This window comes from Syngnathus leptorhynchus, chromosome 21 (genome assembly GCF_054491065.1).
Source record: "Syngnathus leptorhynchus isolate UIUO chromosome 21, UIUO_Slep, whole genome shotgun sequence".
Taxonomy (NCBI): domain Eukaryota; kingdom Metazoa; phylum Chordata; class Actinopteri; order Syngnathiformes; family Syngnathidae; genus Syngnathus; species Syngnathus leptorhynchus.
The window spans coordinates 3881385-3899845 of NC_141215.1; the positions used below are offsets into that span (position 1 = coordinate 3881385).

At 45.5% G+C, this 18461-nt stretch overlaps 4 protein-coding genes across 10 annotated transcripts; 2 read left to right on the forward strand and 2 right to left on the reverse strand.

Moving 5' to 3' along the window:
* Window positions 1–4225: 4225 nt before the first annotated feature.
* On the reverse strand, window positions 4226–10025 carry slc41a2b (solute carrier family 41 member 2b). Of its 4 annotated transcripts, none has more exons than XM_085902303.1 (11): window positions 10006–10025; window positions 8121–8768; window positions 7896–8003; window positions 7247–7318; window positions 6854–6998; window positions 6431–6577; window positions 5747–5894; window positions 5491–5570; window positions 5271–5402; window positions 5045–5193; window positions 4226–4935 (listed from the first exon to the last, which is right to left on the reverse strand). In XM_085902303.1, exons 2-11 carry the CDS (start codon window positions 8655–8657, stop codon window positions 4750–4752), a joined length of 1704 nt encoding a protein of 567 aa, XP_085758429.1. In that variant the 5' UTR covers window positions 8658–8768; window positions 10006–10025; the 3' UTR covers window positions 4226–4749. The 4 variants fall into 4 exon arrangements, with proteins under 4 accessions (XP_085758429.1, XP_085758428.1, XP_085758425.1 ...); XM_085902302.1 differs by lacking the exon at window positions 10006–10025 and adding an exon at window positions 9718–9968; XM_085902299.1 differs by lacking the exon at window positions 10006–10025 and adding an exon at window positions 9443–9683.
* Window positions 9541–11254, forward strand: nopchap1 (NOP protein chaperone 1). The gene is made up of 4 exons (XM_085902313.1): window positions 9541–10212; window positions 10415–10483; window positions 10559–10692; window positions 10764–11254. Exons 1-4 carry the CDS (start codon window positions 10155–10157, stop codon window positions 10944–10946), a joined length of 444 nt encoding a protein of 147 aa, XP_085758439.1. The 5' UTR covers window positions 9541–10154; the 3' UTR covers window positions 10947–11254.
* On the reverse strand, window positions 11005–18288 carry rint1 (RAD50 interactor 1). 4 transcript variants are annotated; one of them, XM_085902296.1, is made up of 17 exons: window positions 18070–18288; window positions 17200–17398; window positions 14669–17135; window positions 14470–14595; window positions 14230–14345; window positions 13988–14161; window positions 13763–13903; window positions 13530–13692; window positions 13338–13448; window positions 13034–13268; window positions 12834–12971; window positions 12675–12769; window positions 12465–12569; window positions 12144–12364; window positions 11891–12071; window positions 11653–11771; window positions 11005–11578 (listed from the first exon to the last, which is right to left on the reverse strand). In XM_085902296.1, exons 3-17 carry the CDS (start codon window positions 14897–14899, stop codon window positions 11359–11361), a joined length of 2376 nt encoding a protein of 791 aa, XP_085758422.1. In that variant the 5' UTR covers window positions 14900–17135; window positions 17200–17398; window positions 18070–18288; the 3' UTR covers window positions 11005–11358. The 4 variants fall into 4 exon arrangements, with proteins under 4 accessions (XP_085758422.1, XP_085758423.1, XP_085758421.1 ...); XM_085902297.1 differs by having other exon boundaries at window positions 14669–16190; window positions 17170–17398; XM_085902295.1 differs by having other exon boundaries at window positions 14669–16190; window positions 16290–17398.
* Window positions 16927–18457, forward strand: prl2 (prolactin 2). Its single transcript, XM_085902309.1, has 5 exons — window positions 16927–17229; window positions 17289–17467; window positions 17627–17734; window positions 17798–17977; window positions 18075–18457. Exons 1-5 carry the CDS (start codon window positions 17208–17210, stop codon window positions 18267–18269), a joined length of 684 nt encoding a protein of 227 aa, XP_085758435.1. The 5' UTR covers window positions 16927–17207; the 3' UTR covers window positions 18270–18457.
* Window positions 18458–18461: the final 4 nt, after the last annotated feature.

The window sequence follows — 18461 nt, forward strand, 5'->3', positions numbered from 1 at the left end:
TGGTGTGCCTAATGAAGTGTCCATGAGTGACGTCACAGATCAACCAGCCAATAAGCAGGTGGGGGTGAGGGCGGGTGGGGCACTTTTAGTTTCAGTTAACCCTTGACCCGGATGTCTCCCTAATGAAGTTTTGACCATGAAAAATTGACCATGATTTTTCCCTAATGAAATGGCCCGTGATTAGGTACACCTGAAAATAGCGGTGTACCTAATGGAGTGTCCAAGTGACGTCACAGATCAACCAGCCAATCAGAAAGTGGGGGGTTGTTCGGGTGTGGCACTTTTTACTTTCTGTTAAACTTTGACCATGATTTTTCCCTAATGAAGTGGCCTGGTATTAGGTACACCTGAAAATGGCGGTGTACCTAATGGAGTGTCCAGTGACGTCACAGATCAACCAGCCAATCAGAAAGTGGGGGGTTGTTCGGGTGTGGCACTTTTCACTTTCTGTTAAACTTTGACCATGATTTTTCCCTAATGAAGTGGCCTGGTATTAGGTACACCTGAAAATGGCGGTGTACCTAATGGAGTGTCCGTGTGACGTCACAGATCAGACAGCCAATCAGAAAGTGGGGGTGAGGGCGGGTGGGGCACTTTTAGTTTCACTTAACCCTTGACCCGGATGTCTCCCTAATGAAGTGGCCTGTTGTTAGGTACACCTGAAAATGGCGGTGTACCTAATGGAGTGTCCAGTGACGTCACAGATCAACCAGCCAATCAGAAAGTGGGGGGTTGTTCGGGTGTGGCACTTTTCACTTTCTGTTAAACTTTGACCATGATTTTTCCCTAATGAAGTGGCCTGGTATTAGGTACACCTGAAAATGGCGGTGTACCTAATGGAGTGTCCGTGTGACGTCACAGATCAACCAGCCAATCAGAAAGTGGGGGGTTGTTCGGGTGTGGCACTTTTCACTTTCTGTTAAACTTTGACCATGATTTTTCCCTAATGAAGTGGCCTGGTATTAGGTACACCTGAAAATGGCGGTGTACCTAATGGAGTGTCCAGTGACGTCACAGATCAACCAGCCAATCAGAAAGTGGGGGGTTGTTCGGGTGTGGCACTTTTCACTTTCTGTTAAACTTTGACCATGATTTTTCCCTAATGAAGTGGCCTGGTATTAGGTACACCTGAAAATGGCGGTGTACCTAATGGAGTGTCCGTGTGACGTCACAGATCAGACAGCCAATCAGAAAGTGGGGGTGAGGGCGGGTGGGGCACTTTTAGTTTCACTTAACCCTTGACCCGGATGTCTCCCTAATGAAGTGGCCTGTTGTTAGGTACACCTGAAAATGGCGGTGTACCTAATGGAGTGTCCAGTGACGTCACAGATCAACCAGCCAATCAGAAAGTGGGGGGTTGTTCGGGTGTGGCACTTTTCACTTTCTGTTAAACTTTGACCATGATTTTTCCCTAATGAAGTGGCCTGGTATTAGGTACACCTGAAAATGGCGGTGTACCTAATGGAGTGTCCGTGTGACGTCACAGATCAGACAGCCAATCAGAAAGTGGGGGTGAGGGCGGGTGGGGCACTTTTAGTTTCACTTAACCCTTGACCCGGATGTCTCCCTAATGAAGTGGCCTGTTGTTAGGTACACCTGAAAATGGCGGTGTACCTAATGGAGTGTCCAGTGACGTCACAGATCAACCAGCCAATCAGAAAGTGGGGGGTTGTTCGGGTGTGGCACTTTTCACTTTCTGTTAAACTTTGACCATGATTTTTCCCTAATGAAGTGGCCTGGTATTAGGTACACCTGAAAATGGCGGTGTACCTAATGGAGTGTCCGTGTGACGTCACAGATCAGACAGCCAATCAGAAAGTGGGGGTGAGGGCGGGTGGGGCACTTTTAGTTTCACTTAACCCTTGACCCGGATGTCTCCCTAATGAAGTGGCCTGTTGTTAGGTACACCTGAAAATGGCGGTGTACCTAATGGAGTGTCCAGTGACGTCACAGATCAACCAGCCAATCAGAAAGTGGGGGGTTGTTCGGGTGTGGCACTTTTCACTTTCTGTTAAACTTTGACCATGATTTTTCCCTAATGAAGTGGCCTGGTATTAGGTACACCTGAAAATGGCGGTGTACCTAATGGAGTGTCCGTGTGACGTCACAGATCAACCAGCCAATCAGAAAGTGGGGGGTTGTTCGGGTGTGGCACTTTTCACTTTCTGTTAAACTTTGACCATGATTTTTCCCTAATGAAGTGGCCTGGTATTAGGTACACCTGAAAATGGCGGTGTACCTAATGGAGTGTCCAGTGACGTCACAGATCAACCAGCCAATCAGAAAGTGGGGGGTTGTTCGGGTGTGGCACTTTTCACTTTCTGTTAAACTTTGACCATGATTTTTCCCTAATGAAGTGGCCTGGTATTAGGTACACCTGAAAATGGCGGTGTACCTAATGGAGTGTCCGTGTGACGTCACAGATCAGACAGCCAATCAGAAAGTGGGGGTGAGGGCGGGTGGGGCACTTTTAGTTTCACTTAACCCTTGACCCGGACGTCTCCCTAATGAAGTGGCCTGTTGTTAGGTACACCTGAAAATGGCGGTGTACCTAATGGAGTGTCCAGTGACGTCACAGATCAACCAGCCAATCAGAAAGTGGGGGGTTGTTCGGGTGTGGCACTTTTCACTTTCTGTTAAACTTTGACCATGATTTTTCCCTAATGAAGTGGCCTGGTATTAGGTACACCTGAAAATGGCGGTGTACCTAATGGAGTGTCCGTGTGACGTCACAGATCATCCAGCCAATCAGAAAGTGGGGGGTTGTTCGGGTGTGGCACTTTTCACTTTCTGTTAAACTTTGACCATGATTTTTCCCTAATGAAGTGGCCTGGTATTAGGTACACCTGAAAATGGCGGTGTACCTAATGGAGTGTCCAGTGACGTCACAGATCAACCAGCCAATCAGAAAGTGGGGGGTTGTTCGGGTGTGGCACTTTTCACTTTCTGTTAAACTTTGACCATGATTTTTCCCTAATGAAGTGGCCTGGTATTAGGTACACCTGAAAATGGCGGTGTACCTAATGGAGTGTCCGTGTGACGTCACAGATCAGACAGCCAATCAGAAAGTGGGGGTGAGGGCGGGTGGGGCACTTTTAGTTTCACTTAACCCTTGACCCGGATGTCTCCCTAATGAAGTGGCCTGTTGTTAGGTACACCTGAAAATGGCGGTGTACCTAATGGAGTGTCCAGTGACGTCACAGATCAACCAGCCAATCAGAAAGTGGGGGGTTGTTCGGGTGTGGCACTTTTCACTTTCTGTTAAACTTTGACCATGATTTTTCCCTAATGAAGTGGCCTGGTATTAGGTACACCTGAAAATGGCGGTGTACCTAATGGAGTGTCCAGTGACGTCACAGATCAACCAGCCAATCAGAAAGTGGGGGTGAGGGCGGGTGTGGCACTTTTCACTTTCATTTAAGTTTTGACCATGATTTGTCCCTAATGAAGTGGCCTGTTGTTAGGTACACCTGGCGGTGTACCTAATGAAGTGTCCAAGTGACGTCACAGATCAAACAGCCAATCAGAAAAATCATTCACTTGTCTAACCCAGTTTTATGAGGTGGCTCATGTAATGACGCCAAGCTACCGCAAGATGGCAGTGCCCCCATTCACTCGTATGTAACCCAATGTAAAACGAACATGCTAAAGTTTGCATAGTGTAAGACTGCGGTTCATGCTGTATGAGGTGACTCATGTAATGACGCCAAGCTACCGCAAGATGGCAGTGCCCCATTCACTCGTATGTAACCCAATGTAAAATGAACATGCTAAAGTTTGCATAGTGTAAGACTGCGGTTCATGCTTTATGAGGCGGCTCATGTAAAGACGCCAAGCTACCGCAAGACGGCAGTGTCCCCATTCACTCGAATGTAACCCAATGTAAAATGAACGTGTTCATTTTTCCTTTTCGACCAGACGTGTTAGTTCGACCTGGCACATAAGCTTGACACTGATTTGCTCAGACACCATTTGACCATGTTCACATTAACTGGCCACTTCATTAGGGAAAAATCATAGTCATTTAAAAAAATGACCATGTATAGCAAGGCCTCTGTCTTATGACTGTGTTAGTATCACTTTTCAACCATGCGCTCCAATTTATTCATTACTCAGCAAAGACATACACAAAAACTTTTCCAATAAATTCTGAAGTGCCTAAGAATTGGGGAAACACTTGGCTGCTTCAGTAAAAATTCAACTTTGAAAATAAGAGATGAGATCCTATCGTGGAAATACATTTTATTCAGACCAAAAAAAAACAACAAAGAGTTCAAATGCCATACACAAAACTGCTACAATATTCTTTTCGGACATACATTTAAAATGCTGTGATGAACCCTGTCAACCAGTCGATCTCAAGAGGCACATAGGCGACTGGAATTGAATATTGGTTCTTATACAAGAGACATACCGTAGAAAAAGAGCGCGTTGACGAGAACAATGAAAAATAATTCCGCGTGCATGTGGGCACAAAGTGCGTTTCTCTTGTAAACGTCCACAAAAGTGTGCTACAAGCAGCAGTCTCATAAGACATCCATTGTGTTGGGGGGGGGGTGAGGAAGATTGGATGGAGAATGCCATTCCCACACACCACCCAGAATAAAGTCAATCTGAGAATAATTCTTGCCCAAGTATAGGACCCAAAAGGACCAGTGGCCGACTACACAAGTGCTTTGGTGCAAAAAGTTGCAAAAGTCCCCACGACGAGAGATGTATGAAACAGAAGAAGTATGTCATCCGCTGTCGTCAGTCGCCCACGTCGCTGTCCTGGTCGCCGATGAGCCACAGGAAGTGGAAGCTGAGCGCCAGCAGAGCGGTGCCCAGTAGGTCGCCCAGCGCCGTCAGGTAGGGGATGGAGAAGCTGTCGGGGTCTTTGCCGCTGCGCCACATGGAGTGCACCATCCAGTCGGCGATGCACAATAGCAGTAACACCTGGCAAAGAACACACAAAGGGTTCAGTTCATGACACAAAAAAAAAAAAATGAACGTGCAAATAAATATCTAGCTTCTTGATGAAGTCAACGGTGAGAGTTACGCATACCTGCAGCAAAGCGGTGGCCAGGTAGACGGACATAAAGATGGGCGTCAGCGTGGTGTGTCCGCTCTTCATCAGGTGGATGGTGTAGAGGAAGATAAGGTGGCCGGGGATCACCAGGAGGAGGAGAACCTGCGCCGAGCGGTGGTTGGCTCCTGGGTAAAATCAAAACGCGACGGATGCTACGTTTACGAGCGCGAGAATCTGAAGTTCACACCCGCACGGGACGGACCTGTGCCGAAGAATGTGCGGCAGGGGTAGTAGCAGCCCTTGGCCTCGTCCGGGACCTCCCCCGGGGCAAAGTGGAAGTGCAGGAAAGTGGAGATCCGGCTGGACTGAATGGCCACCAGGTTACCTCCGATACCTGGAGGTAATGAAAGAACAGCAATATGCGGTTAAAATCAAAAGATAATTAAGGCCTTTCATTTTTTATGAATTAAATAATTCCTCACCATTGATGACGGGGGTGTACACCACAATTCCAGCCAGATTGGGGTCGGACACCGTTTTGTCCAGGATGAGCCCTCCAATGCTGCAGAGGACAACACAAGAGTTTATTTGCTGTTCCAGCTCATCCATTGAAATTACAGACAGGCAAAGGGAAAAAAAAAAAAAGGCACACTGGCGACAAGAGCTTCTGGACTGCAATTTCTTTCGAGGATGAGTCATCAGACAAAGCGGAAGCAGACTAAGCGCTCGTCCGGATACCTGCTGATGACCATGGCTGTGATGACCGGCTCCCAGCCGGAGTAGAGGAGCGTGCGGCTGGCCGGGTGCTTGGACGAGATGACCATCCACAGTGGCGTCAGACACATGAAGAAGGCACACACCACGGAGGAAACGTACGGGTAGGAATCTGGAGGAGGAGATGGAGTCATCAAGCTGAACTTTGAGAACTTGATCCAAACAATCACATCTTTTCCTGTTACAAGTTGTTCCAACACAAAAATAGCCTTGTGTAGCAACATTTCACCCTCAAGAACAACACAGACATCGTTGAGGGAAAAGACAGCCTCGTTACGCTGTTCTGCTGTGGAAATATGGAATCTGAAGAGGGTTTCATAAACGGAGTCTCTGTTTTCTCTAGACGGAAACATCAGCATTTCAGAAGGGGTTACTTGGAATGTGAGAATAGCGTTGACTGTGAGCGGGTTTGGGTGTGACGTGAACTAAACATGTGGAATGTGGCGGGAGAAGAGAGGAGGTCTGTTCGGCATTGGTGCTCCAGAAAGAGGCAAGAGCGACCTCTAACGGTTCATGTGAGAATTACTATATTAAGTTTGCAGTTTGTGATTTAGTCTGCAGTTAAAAGCAGCATCAATCTCATATGGCGTGCTCTTTATTTCTCTTTAAAAGAGAACAGATGTTTCCCTCAAGAATTCCTTCACCTACCGAGGCACTTGTAGAGGCCCTGGCTGATCCAGGCCAGGATGGCCAACGTGATGAGGTCTCCAAAACTGGCGGCGATAGGCGTGGCGACGTTGTCCGGGTTAATGCCCGTTTTCTTCGAGCCCACGATCACACCCACCATGATGAAACCTTAAAACGTGAGGAGCAAGAAAAGGCAAGTTGCTCACTCTGTCGTGATTCTTTACAAATGTTCACGTTTTGTGTTTATGGAACTACATGTTTGAACATTTGTACGTTTTTTGCTAACTTCCATTAGCCCCGTCTATTGCAAAGTGCATTTTAAAATATATATTCTTTAATGATGTGTTCTTTATCTCAGATTTTCATCCACTGTGGGCGAATCTGGATTGATAAGCAGCGTATTGATTTATTCCGAGTAAACATTTTTTGTTATCTGTGTGTTACCCTGCAGCAAGGAGGCGATGAAGGCCGTGGCGACACTGCTGGAGCACAGCAGCACGGCGTGGCTCATCTGGAACTTCCCCTCGGGGATCCAGCCCAGAACCACGGCCGCCACGGCTGCCAAGAAGCCCACCACGGTGGCCTGGACCTAAAGAAAAAAAAAAGCTTTAATGTAGACAAATTGTGAAAAACGGCCACACGGGAATGATACAAACACACACTAGGATGAGTTTATCTATGTGCGGGTATATGATTAACAGCGTCGCCATCGAGCAGACGTCCCTGACGTGATTAGTGTGAGGCAAGACCAACACTGGTTCATCTTCTTCCAACATGTTTTGGAACATGACGCAAGTATTCATTACATAAGTCTTCCGATATTTTCAAAGAATTGACCTGCTTGAGCGCCAAGTTGCCGATGATGAGATTCCACTTTTCAATCGGCGAGTCCATCTTGCCCACGTTCACCTGTGTCGGATGCACACAACAAATGTTAGAAAAACAAAAAAAAAAAAAACCATGTCTGCTTTGGTGACCTTTTCCCACATGGAATGTGTGCTTGCCTAATTTTATGCTATTTTTTTCACAGAGCCTTTGCAACATGCCCTGTGGTGTGCCGCCTTGGCGTCTGCGGCCGAAAAAAAGGCAGAAAAATAACTTCCTTGTTTGGAATGACTTGGTTGACTCACTACGATACCCGGTTCTATAATTGCAAATGGGTGCGTGTCGTAAACAAAGCGTGAAAACTAAAACAGTAACGAGCCCAACTTGTTTTCTCATAAGAATTTATACACACCTTCCTGGTTAAGACACGTGGAAGAAACAAAGAGGCCTGTGTGTGGGGAGTCGGTGGGCGGAGGAAAAAACAAAAGCAAACAAAAGCAAACAAAAACAGAATTCTGCTGGCTACCCGTTACGTCTTTAACAAGTGAAACAAGGAAATGGAGTAAAACGTCAAAACTGCTTTAGCAAAAGCATCGGATTTCAACGCCAAGTCAAAAATTCTTTCTTGCAGAGTAAATGTGGTGTGTTTTTATTTTCTCACCGCTGTCGAGAGGCGTGAAGCCAGAGTCATCTCCAAGTTGCCCTTGAGGCCGAGCAGAGCTGGAACCAGGATGAAGATTTCGGTGATGTACTGGAACGCCTCCCAGTGCTGCTTGGACAAGACAGAACCAGCAGATTTGATTACACTCGGCTTATCCCAAATTGGGGGACATATTGTTTCACTTCAAGCGAGGTGTCACCTCCCAAACCATGTAGCTGGCGTTACCTGTACAACATCCAGCACCATGCCAGCTGATACAGTTCCAAAACCGGCCAACAGAAAAGGCACGAGGATCTGAAAAGCCATAGCCAGTGGCGACTCCTTGGGCAGAATGTGCACAGCGGGTTGCGTCGCTTCCTCCTCATCCTCATTCTGGTGGTCATTATCAACATCATCCTCTGAGAGCCTCCTCTCAGCCAACATGGGCTCCAGTTCCAAGTAGCTTCCTTCTCCAATGTCCGACAGAGTGACAGAGGAACGAGAGGCACGGTCCGGCGGTCGCCGGCCTTCCAGGTGAGCCATCTCTTGTCTGTAACCATTCTGGAGTGAGGCTTCGGGTTTGGCACCGAGATCGACCAGAGCCAGGCGCTCCTCCTGGAGCTTGGTGTAGCCGGTGGGGACCATGGTTTGCAGGAGCGAGGTGATCCGACCGACGGATTTCAGGGAGAGAGGACTACGAATGCCGCCTGCACCACTCATACGGACCGTCAGGCTAGAGCCCAGGGAATCCCCGATCGCTCCGCCGAGACTCTCAATGCTCATGATGGGGTCTCGTGCAGCAAGGTCTCATCTCCAACCTTCTCCTCGTTTAGGAACAGGGTTTAAAATCACACTGGTGGACAGTCCATTTCAGAAGCTTGGACATTCATCGGCCTGTAGAAAAAAATAGATATATATACATCCGACATCCATTTGTTATATATGCTTGCGTTTACGGTCATTTTAGAGCCTTTAACCAAACTCCACACAAGAGAAGCGACAATTTCCGCCATCAGAAAACCAATAACAGAGCTGAAGAAGTTAGTTAATATTTTGTCAAATTAGAAAAATGAGAAACTTTAAATGTCTGGTTCAATTTTTTTTGTACCTCTAATGAAAATAGTATTCACATGGATTTCACATGAATAATTAACTGCGTAAATCAGAGCCACGTAAACAAGAAGTATGGAAATAAGTCGTCAAAATGTAAAAGCAGGACTTAAAATGTATTTTCACGGGATGGTGTTAACTACGCAGTCAAGCGTACTCACTTTCTTAGTCACGGTTGACACTTGGGACAACGCCTCGGTATAAAAGCTTCACGTTGAACGCGTTTGTTTTGCAACTAGCCGAGAAAACGGAAAAATGTTTGGTAAATCTTTTCGTATTAGCATAGTGCTACATTAGCTGGGAACAAATGAGAAATATCTTGAGGCTCCGCCAGCCTTCACACGTTAAAGACGGGGGGTGGGGGAAACCGAGGCTGAGGTTATTATTTTTCGGACATAAACAAACATACTGTTACAATTCACGTCATGGCGATTTCAAATCTCATTCGTGAAGTTTACCATCGTGACGCGAAGATCCCAAATCGAAGAAGATGCAAGCCGATGATGACAATCACACACACAGCCGCGTCAGTGAGTTTGCCGAAGATGATCTATGACGTCAAGATAAGCACCGCTTTTTCGGACCATGCTATGTAGTTTTCGTTACACGCGTCTGTCCATCCATCTATTCTGAATCTGAACCGCTCACAAGAGTCGCAGATGCGCTGGAGCCTATCCCAGCTGACTTCGGCCAATATGCGGAACACCCTGAACAACTATTCACACATACTTACGGGCAACTTGGAGTGCCAAATCTCAAGGGGAGAACATGCAAACTCCAAACAAGAAGGCCTGAGCTGGATCAAACCCAGCACCTCTGAACTAACCATCGCCCGACCATGCCGCCCTCGTTACACGCGTATCGGAAAAATAATGAGTGGCAGTGAAACGTTGAATTAAACGTCAGTCACGCTTAAAAGATATTTTGTATTTTTAGTCATCTCGATTTTCGCTTATTTCGTATATATGCCGTAATGGCATTTTCACTGTTATAAATTACGACATAACATTCCAGTACATACCGTTCCTTTTTTTTTTTTTTTGGGTGGAAATGTAGAGTCCTCCTGAACGCTAGAGGACGCTACATGCACTCTGAGCAATACGGAAGCGATTCCCGGATGTTGTCCTGACAAAACACACGCTTACATTTTGCGGTCTTATTTCTTCTACAATGGATCAAAACAGTAAACCAAACTCACGAGAGTTGCTGTCATGTGGTAGTGGTGGAGGTAAGTTGAGAAAAATGTATTTAACTCAGGCTAAAGAAAGATGGCGTTGCTTTTTTTCGTGATTTTGTTCGAAAACCACATGCTCGTCCTGTACACTCAAAGGTTCTCGGTTTACAACGCTTGCATTTGTACGTAAATCGGAACGCATCGTAGTTCAGACACAATTCTAGTTAAAACTTTTTTTCTTATGGTTTTACCTCAGGTCTCGTTGAGAAGCTGCTCCTTAAACCACCGGCTGGCCTGAAGACGGAAAGACTTCCACAAAGTAGCGGTGAGCAAAATAATGATCCATTAGAATTAGGAATCAACAATATAAATACAAATTGGTCTTTGTATTCTGGAGCAGTGATGGAACGGCTGAAGAGTTTCCTACCGCAGATAGCGGAAGCCAATCAAAAGCTGAAGCAGCAGATTGAAGAAACGTCTGCAGGACATTTCGACATTGAGGATGTCGAGGCTGCAGAGAGAGTTATCGAGATGGTGAGCCTAAAATCTTCTCATTTGTTAGTCTGATGAATCTGATTTGCTCAAGGTGTCCCAATTCTTTCCAGGACGTCGCGCTGGTAGAGCTCAGTGGATCTGATAGCGAGTTGGAGGAAGACGAGGAGGATTCTTCTGACTCTGACGAGGAGGAATCAGACATTGTTTTAACTGAGTGCAATCTCAAATTACCAGGACACAAAGGCAAGAAGGAGCACATAAACATCCAGGTTGTGGATGAGCCGGAGAAATAATTCTTTCGTCCAAATAGGAGATTTAAGACTTTGTTGAAAAGGAGGTTTGAGTTATTTAAAGGACTAAAAAGCGCCTAGGTGAAGAGCATTCCCCATGGGAACAGTTCACACTCATTCAAATCAAAACCAAGTCATTTGCCTTATACATTATTTTTCCCTGATTGGGATTCTTGCCTTGTTTTTTTTTTTTTTTTTAATGTACATAATCAGGATTGATGTTTTCTATAACTTTCATGTACAGGAAGACATAGATAAGAATGTATGAGCTTTGTAATAAAACTAGCCATCACACTTAAGTTTAAAAAAAAAAAAAAAAAAAAAGACTTGAGTTTTTCAATTGCGTCAATATACATTTAGTACATGATAGAACTCAAACGTTAAATAATGACTGGCTAGGTTTGCAATTCAGTTGTCACTGTCCAGGCCAGGAGGCTCTGAGTTTAAAGAGAATTAATACATCACAAGGAGCTAAGTAGTAAACTCCCAACTCATTCAAGGCGGACTGCGGCGAGGCCTCATCCCTTCCCGTCCAATCGCCCGTGTCGTCTGCTGAAGAAGACTCCTTGATGAGGTCCCGCAGCAGGATAGCAGAACCCACGTTGAGGCACAAGATGATGCAGGCTTCCTTAACACTAAGAGGGTAGAAAATGTAACTTTCTCCCTTTAGCAGATGAATGTAAAATACTTTTTTTTTTTCTGTACTTACTGCTTAAAGAAGTTCTCAGGTCTCTTGCAGTAGTGACCAAAGAGAGGGAAAAGGTTCCTGGTCATGTCAAATTGAAGCTGGGCTGCTCCTCCATCACTAAAATGATTAGACAGGACCACCTGAAGGAGACAAACATGTATGGGAAATATACAAGAGATGCAAAAGTACGTTTTTTTTTTTTCTTTCCTCCAAATAATGGAGTCAAGACCAAACCAAAACATCTGCTTTAAGTCCTTACTTCCTGGTAAAGAAAGTTGTCCAGTCTCTCTGCAAGGCCTTGCCAAGCCAGCTGGAACAAAGACAGACTTAAAACCTGGTGCAGGTTCAACAGACTGTCCCTGATACAAAGCATCATGGGACATGCGGAACTAGACAAAGACATGGCGGCCATGTCGTGCTGGGACGGATGAGAAAACCACCTGCGAGAGGAGGACAATAAAGGCATGAATGCTAAGCTAACTCCGCTAATCATCACCATCAATCATCCTCACCTGTCGTGACAGTACGGTTTGGCTTTTTCCGTGATGTCCCTCATGATGCCATCCAGCAGCCGGCCCATCATGTCTCCTCGGAGTCGATCCAGCAGGGCCAGCAGGCCTTCAAATAGCGAGCTTTCCAGAGAAGCCAGCCGGCCCATCTCCATCTGCCCCAGGCCTCCCAGCACAGACTCGTCGTCCAGGGAAACGGCCGCCTGCTGCAGCTGCAGGAAGAACTAAACAAGCGCAACATTTTTGGACTGATAAAAACACAACGAAACAAATTTTAAAAGTTTGAAGCCATTGGTTACCATCACACCGAGGTCTGAGCCTTACCACGTTATCTCCCCAGTCTGTCAGGATGGTGGAAATGTAGTTGACGGCGTTGAGTATGGCACAGTAGCGTGGGCTGAGTGGGCAGCGTGACTCCTCCTTCATGACCTGCATAAAATGAAATTAGTCAAGTGCAGCCCGGAGTCCAAAGAGGGGAAAAAAAAGCAAGAATTGTATTTGCACTTAAGAAGGCAACCCTGATGGCATCCTTACCTGAGTGAGTCGTATACGGAAGTCATCCACCAACTCTTTCTGCAGCTCCAGAAACTTCAGCTGTGCAGACGGACAAGGTAATCCTCGGTAGCGGTCTAAAAAAAAAAAAAAAAAGATTTTAAGAGTGCTCAGTGTTCATCTCAATGGGGTCAGGTTTACCTGTGATGACTTGAAGTAGAGTCATGAAGGTCTCAGCGCAATCCGGGCACTTCAGTTCATCCATGTCTCGGATGTCTTTGTACTGAGAGCTCCACGCTCCCTCGGTCGACAACATGGCGTCCACCTTCTCCACCGCCACTAGGCGTACGACACTGTTAAGATTTGAGGCACCACCGGTATGGGGGTGGGGGGTAATTTACCAAACCTACTCTTCTTCTCCACCGCGAGCCACTTCTGAAGGACGGCGTCGTCAAGCAGCAGGTGGAGCAGGCCGGGCAGATGCGGTGGGTACGCGTGGTTGCTCCGCAGCTCCTTCTCAAATTGCAGCACCTCCTCCACCAGGTGGCAGAAGAGCGCGTCGTCGTAAAGCAAGCGGGATGCATCACCCACCACCTTGTCTTGGACTAAAGACAGGAGGCCTCGACATAGCTCCACCTGAAATCATTTGAATATAGTGATATTTTTTTGTTGTAAATATTCTAATAACAAGGTTTCCTTACACACCCTGGCATTGATGGTGGCATTAGCTCGGTCCAGGATAGGTTGGATCTTCTCCTCCATGAAGCTCGTGCTGTTCCCGATCCACATGAGCACCTGAGTCAGGTACCACTCTGGCTGCAAATGCACAAACCAAAAGGTGACTTGCGTGATCAGCGAGGGAGGGAGGGAGGGAGCGAGCGAGCGAGCGAGTGCAACCTTGCTGGGGGTGTTAGTCTGTCGATTGCCATAGAAGTGATATCGGAACCGTTTCCTGAGAGGCTGCAGCATGATCTGGATGGGCAGGCAGAGTGGAGGAAGAGCACTTGGCTGGGCTTCGGCTTTAGAGGGAGGCGACGTCCTCTGAGAAATGAGGTCATCGCTGGACAGAGGAAATTAAAGAATCTGTGGCTTCCCAGATTTGTGCTGATGTTTTGAAAGCGAAAGGATACGATGTCTGTAGGGCCAGCAGCTGCGTGACCAGGAGCTCCAGTTGACTGGCCAGCTCTTGCCCGTTGGCAGTGGGCGTGAGGGACTGGGTCGGAGGGGATGTGATCGGCCAGTGAAGCTGGGTCAACACTTTCTCCAAATCTCTGCACAGAATTAAGAAGAAATGATTTGATTGATTTCAATAGGGAAGAATGACTTTAAACGTTATTTAGGTATGCTTGGTTTACCCAGTCAGCCGATCCTTGATGATCTTGTGCCAGAAGTGAAGAGTTTCTCGGAGGAAGTCGCGCAGGTGAGAGCATTTGGACTGGCTCAGGCTGGCATCCATCACGGCCATGCTCTCCACAGCCCTGATGGCCTCCCACACGCTGCTGGTCATCAGACACTGCTGGACCACAGCACTGTAGACACATAGCGCACATGAAATCCAAGACTGTCTTTAACAGATGCCAGATGTTCGTTTTGGTACCTAAGCTCTTCAATGTGCTGAAGGCAGCGAAGGTACTTCATGTGTCTCTCCACGATCTCCACTTCACTTAGCTTTTGAGTGAGAGTATCCATCCATGGCTGAGAGTCCTGGAGGTGCTACAAAAAAAAATAGAGAACTGGCTTTTACAAATTTGTGGGGAGGGATATTTTTTTTTAAACACAGTATATGCATATAAAATAATAATAATAGTAATTATAATAATAATGTAGTGTTAGTTACCTGTTGCAGTTTTGTGGAGATGAGTTTCTCTCGTTGCAGAAGTTCCTCCAAAGAAGTGCTGGCATCTTCTGCAGCAGACAGAGCTGCAGACACTTGGGGAGGCACAGAGCTGGATACTGTCAACACCTACACGACATATCAATTCAAATATTTACAAACCCTTGCTGGTAATAAATGATTTGGCTAATTTATAGCTCACCTGTTTTTCCAATTTACTGTTGTCCTCTTTTAATTTCTGCAGCAGAGTGCCCACCTTCTTCAGAGATTTCACGTCACTGCCCACCTCTTTCTCTATAAACCCTACTACATAGTCACGCAATTCGTCGGAAAGGTCTTTAAAACACCCGTTGTCAGGCGTACCTATTAAAACGGGATTTAAAGAGTCATTTGACAGATTTTCGGTATTCTCTTTGGATACGGACGCCGCCATTTTGGATTTGACGGGACACAAACTTCCTGCCACGAAAGTGCTACGTAAAGAGAAGACGTTTGTTTTATTGTTAAGCGCCCCCGCTTGCGGTGATTTGTAGCAAAATAACTTGCGTTAATGTAACACCGCCCACCCGAGAGTTCCAAGTCGATAAATTGGACCAACAGCACTGACTCTTTCCGGCATGCTATTTTAAACAAAATAAAACGCTATGAATGTAAAGTAGTGTTTTTCATGCAAACACATACAATAAATTATTTAGGTACAAACGTTTTAAATTTGATCAAATGTGACCATACGAACAGTTTAATGCTCTCTACATTGTTGAAATTTCTTGGTGTCAAACCTAAGTCAGAATGATGCAAACTCCAAACTGATATTAATATGAGATGCATCTCGATTTAGAATATGTCATAAAATATTCAGTATGCCCTATTTTAAACCTAAAAGTAATTTTTGGATTACACAGATTAAATAAACCCAATTCATGCCCAATTTCTACACACATTCTATATGTGCACGAGGTATTTGAATTGAACTCTACTTCATTTTGCAGTATATTCTATTCCACTGAGATATGCCAGCGTATGTAAAAAAAAAAAAAAAAAAAAAAGCGACATTTCATTGAGAGTAAGTCCCCAGATGACGTTGGTGCCCTGACATGTGTAAAAATGCCTCTGGGCATGGATAGAGGTTTTGTTAACCCACTCCAGAGCAGGTCAGTCTGAAGAGGACAAGGGGACAATGTGCCAGGTGTCATCCTGTGTTTAGGTCAACGTACGGCAGAATCACGTGGCACTCATCATTGAGGAAATTTCTTTACACATGCTGGAAGACACAAACGACCTCTGTTGACTTTACCATAAGAAAATGGTTGGATTACTACTTTCACCATTTGTGAATCCAATTATTGCGACACTTTATTTAAGGATCCATTAGAAGGAAGAATGACTCATCCGGTTCACAAAGATCTGAGTCATTGTTTTGGGGGATTATTGTAGTCATCATTGTTACTAGGATGCTTCATTATTTCTTCTATATTCGGCCCAAAGAACTGGTCAGTTCAAATAAATAGTACCAATAAAAAATATATATCTACAGAATCCTGCTCAAATTGGCCACTCAGACTTTGGTAACAAGGTGTACTCGACATTGGCACATTTCAGGGCAACCAATTTGATCCTTGTCTCTTAAAAATCAAAAACATGCATCAAAAACTATACATTTGAATGAATGGGGGAAAAACCTGAGTTTGAACGGTTGATGGTTGAATGGTGTTGGATCAATCCCTCTGAAAAAAGAAACAGATTGAAACAATTTCGAGTTTCTAACCCACAGTTTGGGAAACCCTGATTTAGTACGTAGGTATGCTGGTAAGTCAACTGCTTACGACATGAATTACTGTTTGACATTCAACCATGGCTGAAGGTCACTCGTCGGGCCAGTCTTCTCTTCCTGTTAGTGCCCGTACTGCTTCCAATGACCTTTTTTGTCATTTGTTCGCCACATAGCTGCTGAGTAAACCCCAATGAATATGACATCTTGGAATGATGTCACTGCTTTCGTAGAGAGCCCGGGGGTTATTCCGGTTCTCTTGCACACAGGAAGACAAATCGGTGCACCGAGCAGGATATATTCATGGAGAATTTTAAGTACAACATATAGGATCAATATTCATAAATAACAAATATATCATGGGACATGGTGTGGTTGATATTGTGTGGTTAACTGAGAATATATTTATTTAATCCATTTTGGAATAAAACTGCCAAGAAGTGGAATGAGGTTTATTTTGTGAATAGTTTTTTTTTTTTTTTTTTTAATAGGCTACTTTGATTTGTGTTGCTAGGCACAGTTCATTGCGCCAACTACACGTCTTTATATATTTAAATAATAATAAAATAAAAATCGATGAACTTATAAGGATAATATTAACGGTCAAAAAGTTTCACGAGTTAGAGAAAAAAAAAAACATGCTGAACCAAAGACTCTCAGAAAAGATCTCGCTTGTCCTCATTTGGGTTGTGGAAGAGCTCAAGCCTGTCCCAGCCTAATAAAAATAAAAACTTTAATATTTTTTCTTAAGTATTAAAATGCCAATTTTATTCCTTTAAGTTTGTTTCCGTGTGCCTCATCGCAAGTGATGATTCATACTTGGCACGAGTACTACCGTAAGCTGAACGTGTGACCCTCCTTTTAACCTGGCTCCTTCCCCGCCTCCTCGCTTTTCTGGTCACTATTAAAGACAAGAGTCAGTGAGGGACACTCACACTGTCCACTTGTTGGAAGGATCTCCTCACTTTGCAGGATGCCGCGAATCTTCACACCAGGTAAAGTACTTCCAGCTCTTTGATTCCATCCCGTTGATCTTGTCAATTCCTCTTCTTAGTTTGGGTGTTACTGGCTGGAATAACGTTGGGCGGCAGACCGGCCAACGTGGCCGCGGCGGCCATCTGTGCCAACGGCCATGCCAGGTGCCGCGTCCTCTCGCTGGCCAACCTGTTTGACAGAGTCATTCAGCACTCGGCCAGGATGCACGGTATCTCCAATGACCTTCACGCTAAGTTTGTAAGTTGTCGTTTTTCATTCTTCCGAAAATGCTAATTGAAATTTGTGGTTCGAAAGACCTATCATTTAAATTGTAGTCGAGTACTCCCCATTGCTTTCCTCCGCTACCCATTGACATTTTGACCTCTGATATTTCACTCTCGGACACGCACCGAGCAGGAGCGGTACTTCGTGCCCGGTGGGAATCACATTGGAAGGAGCAGTCGGAACTGTCACACCTCCACCCTCCTCACCCCCAACGACAAGGAGAACGCTCAGCGAATAGCGGTAAATGACGCACTTTCATTTCTAAATATTCTATTTAATCCAATTGTCATTTTGGATCTGCAGCGCGAGGAGCTAACTGAGGTGATCCTGAAGCTCCTGGTGGCGTGGAGAGACCCCCTGTGGCATTTCCATCGGATCACGGCGCACCAGCACGACTTGGCTAATTTCAGTTCGGACATGTCCCTCCAGATGAGCGACATGGTGCATGAGCTCCGCAAAGGAGTCGAGAAAGTGGCCGAGAAGGTAACCCGCTTAAAAAAAAAAAAACTACGCTCAATTTTGATCTAACGGAGCTTCTCAGAAAGCAGCTTTTACAGTATGTTTCACAAACCTACCTTAGATGCAGACGTTGGGGATGATAAGCAACTCTGTCAGCACGCTGTCGTCCGTGGAGGAACTCCTACCCCCGGAAAGCGGCGAGTGGCGCCTGATGAAAGACCACGAGCTCCTCTACTGTTTTCGCCGCGACTCGGACAAGATCCAGAACTACTTGAAGATCCTCAAGTGTCGCATCGTGCCCGAGCACGGCTGTTGAAGCAAAGAACAGAAGAAACATTCGCTGAGTGCTTTGAAACTCCATCATTGAAAATGTTTTTTGCACGAGATGTTTAGGAAGCAATAGTAAAACCCAAAGACCTTCATTCTCCATATGATAAGCACAGATAAGGATTGTTGTTTGCGTATTTCTGTTTCAATGCATATCCATGAGCTATAATGCAATATAAAA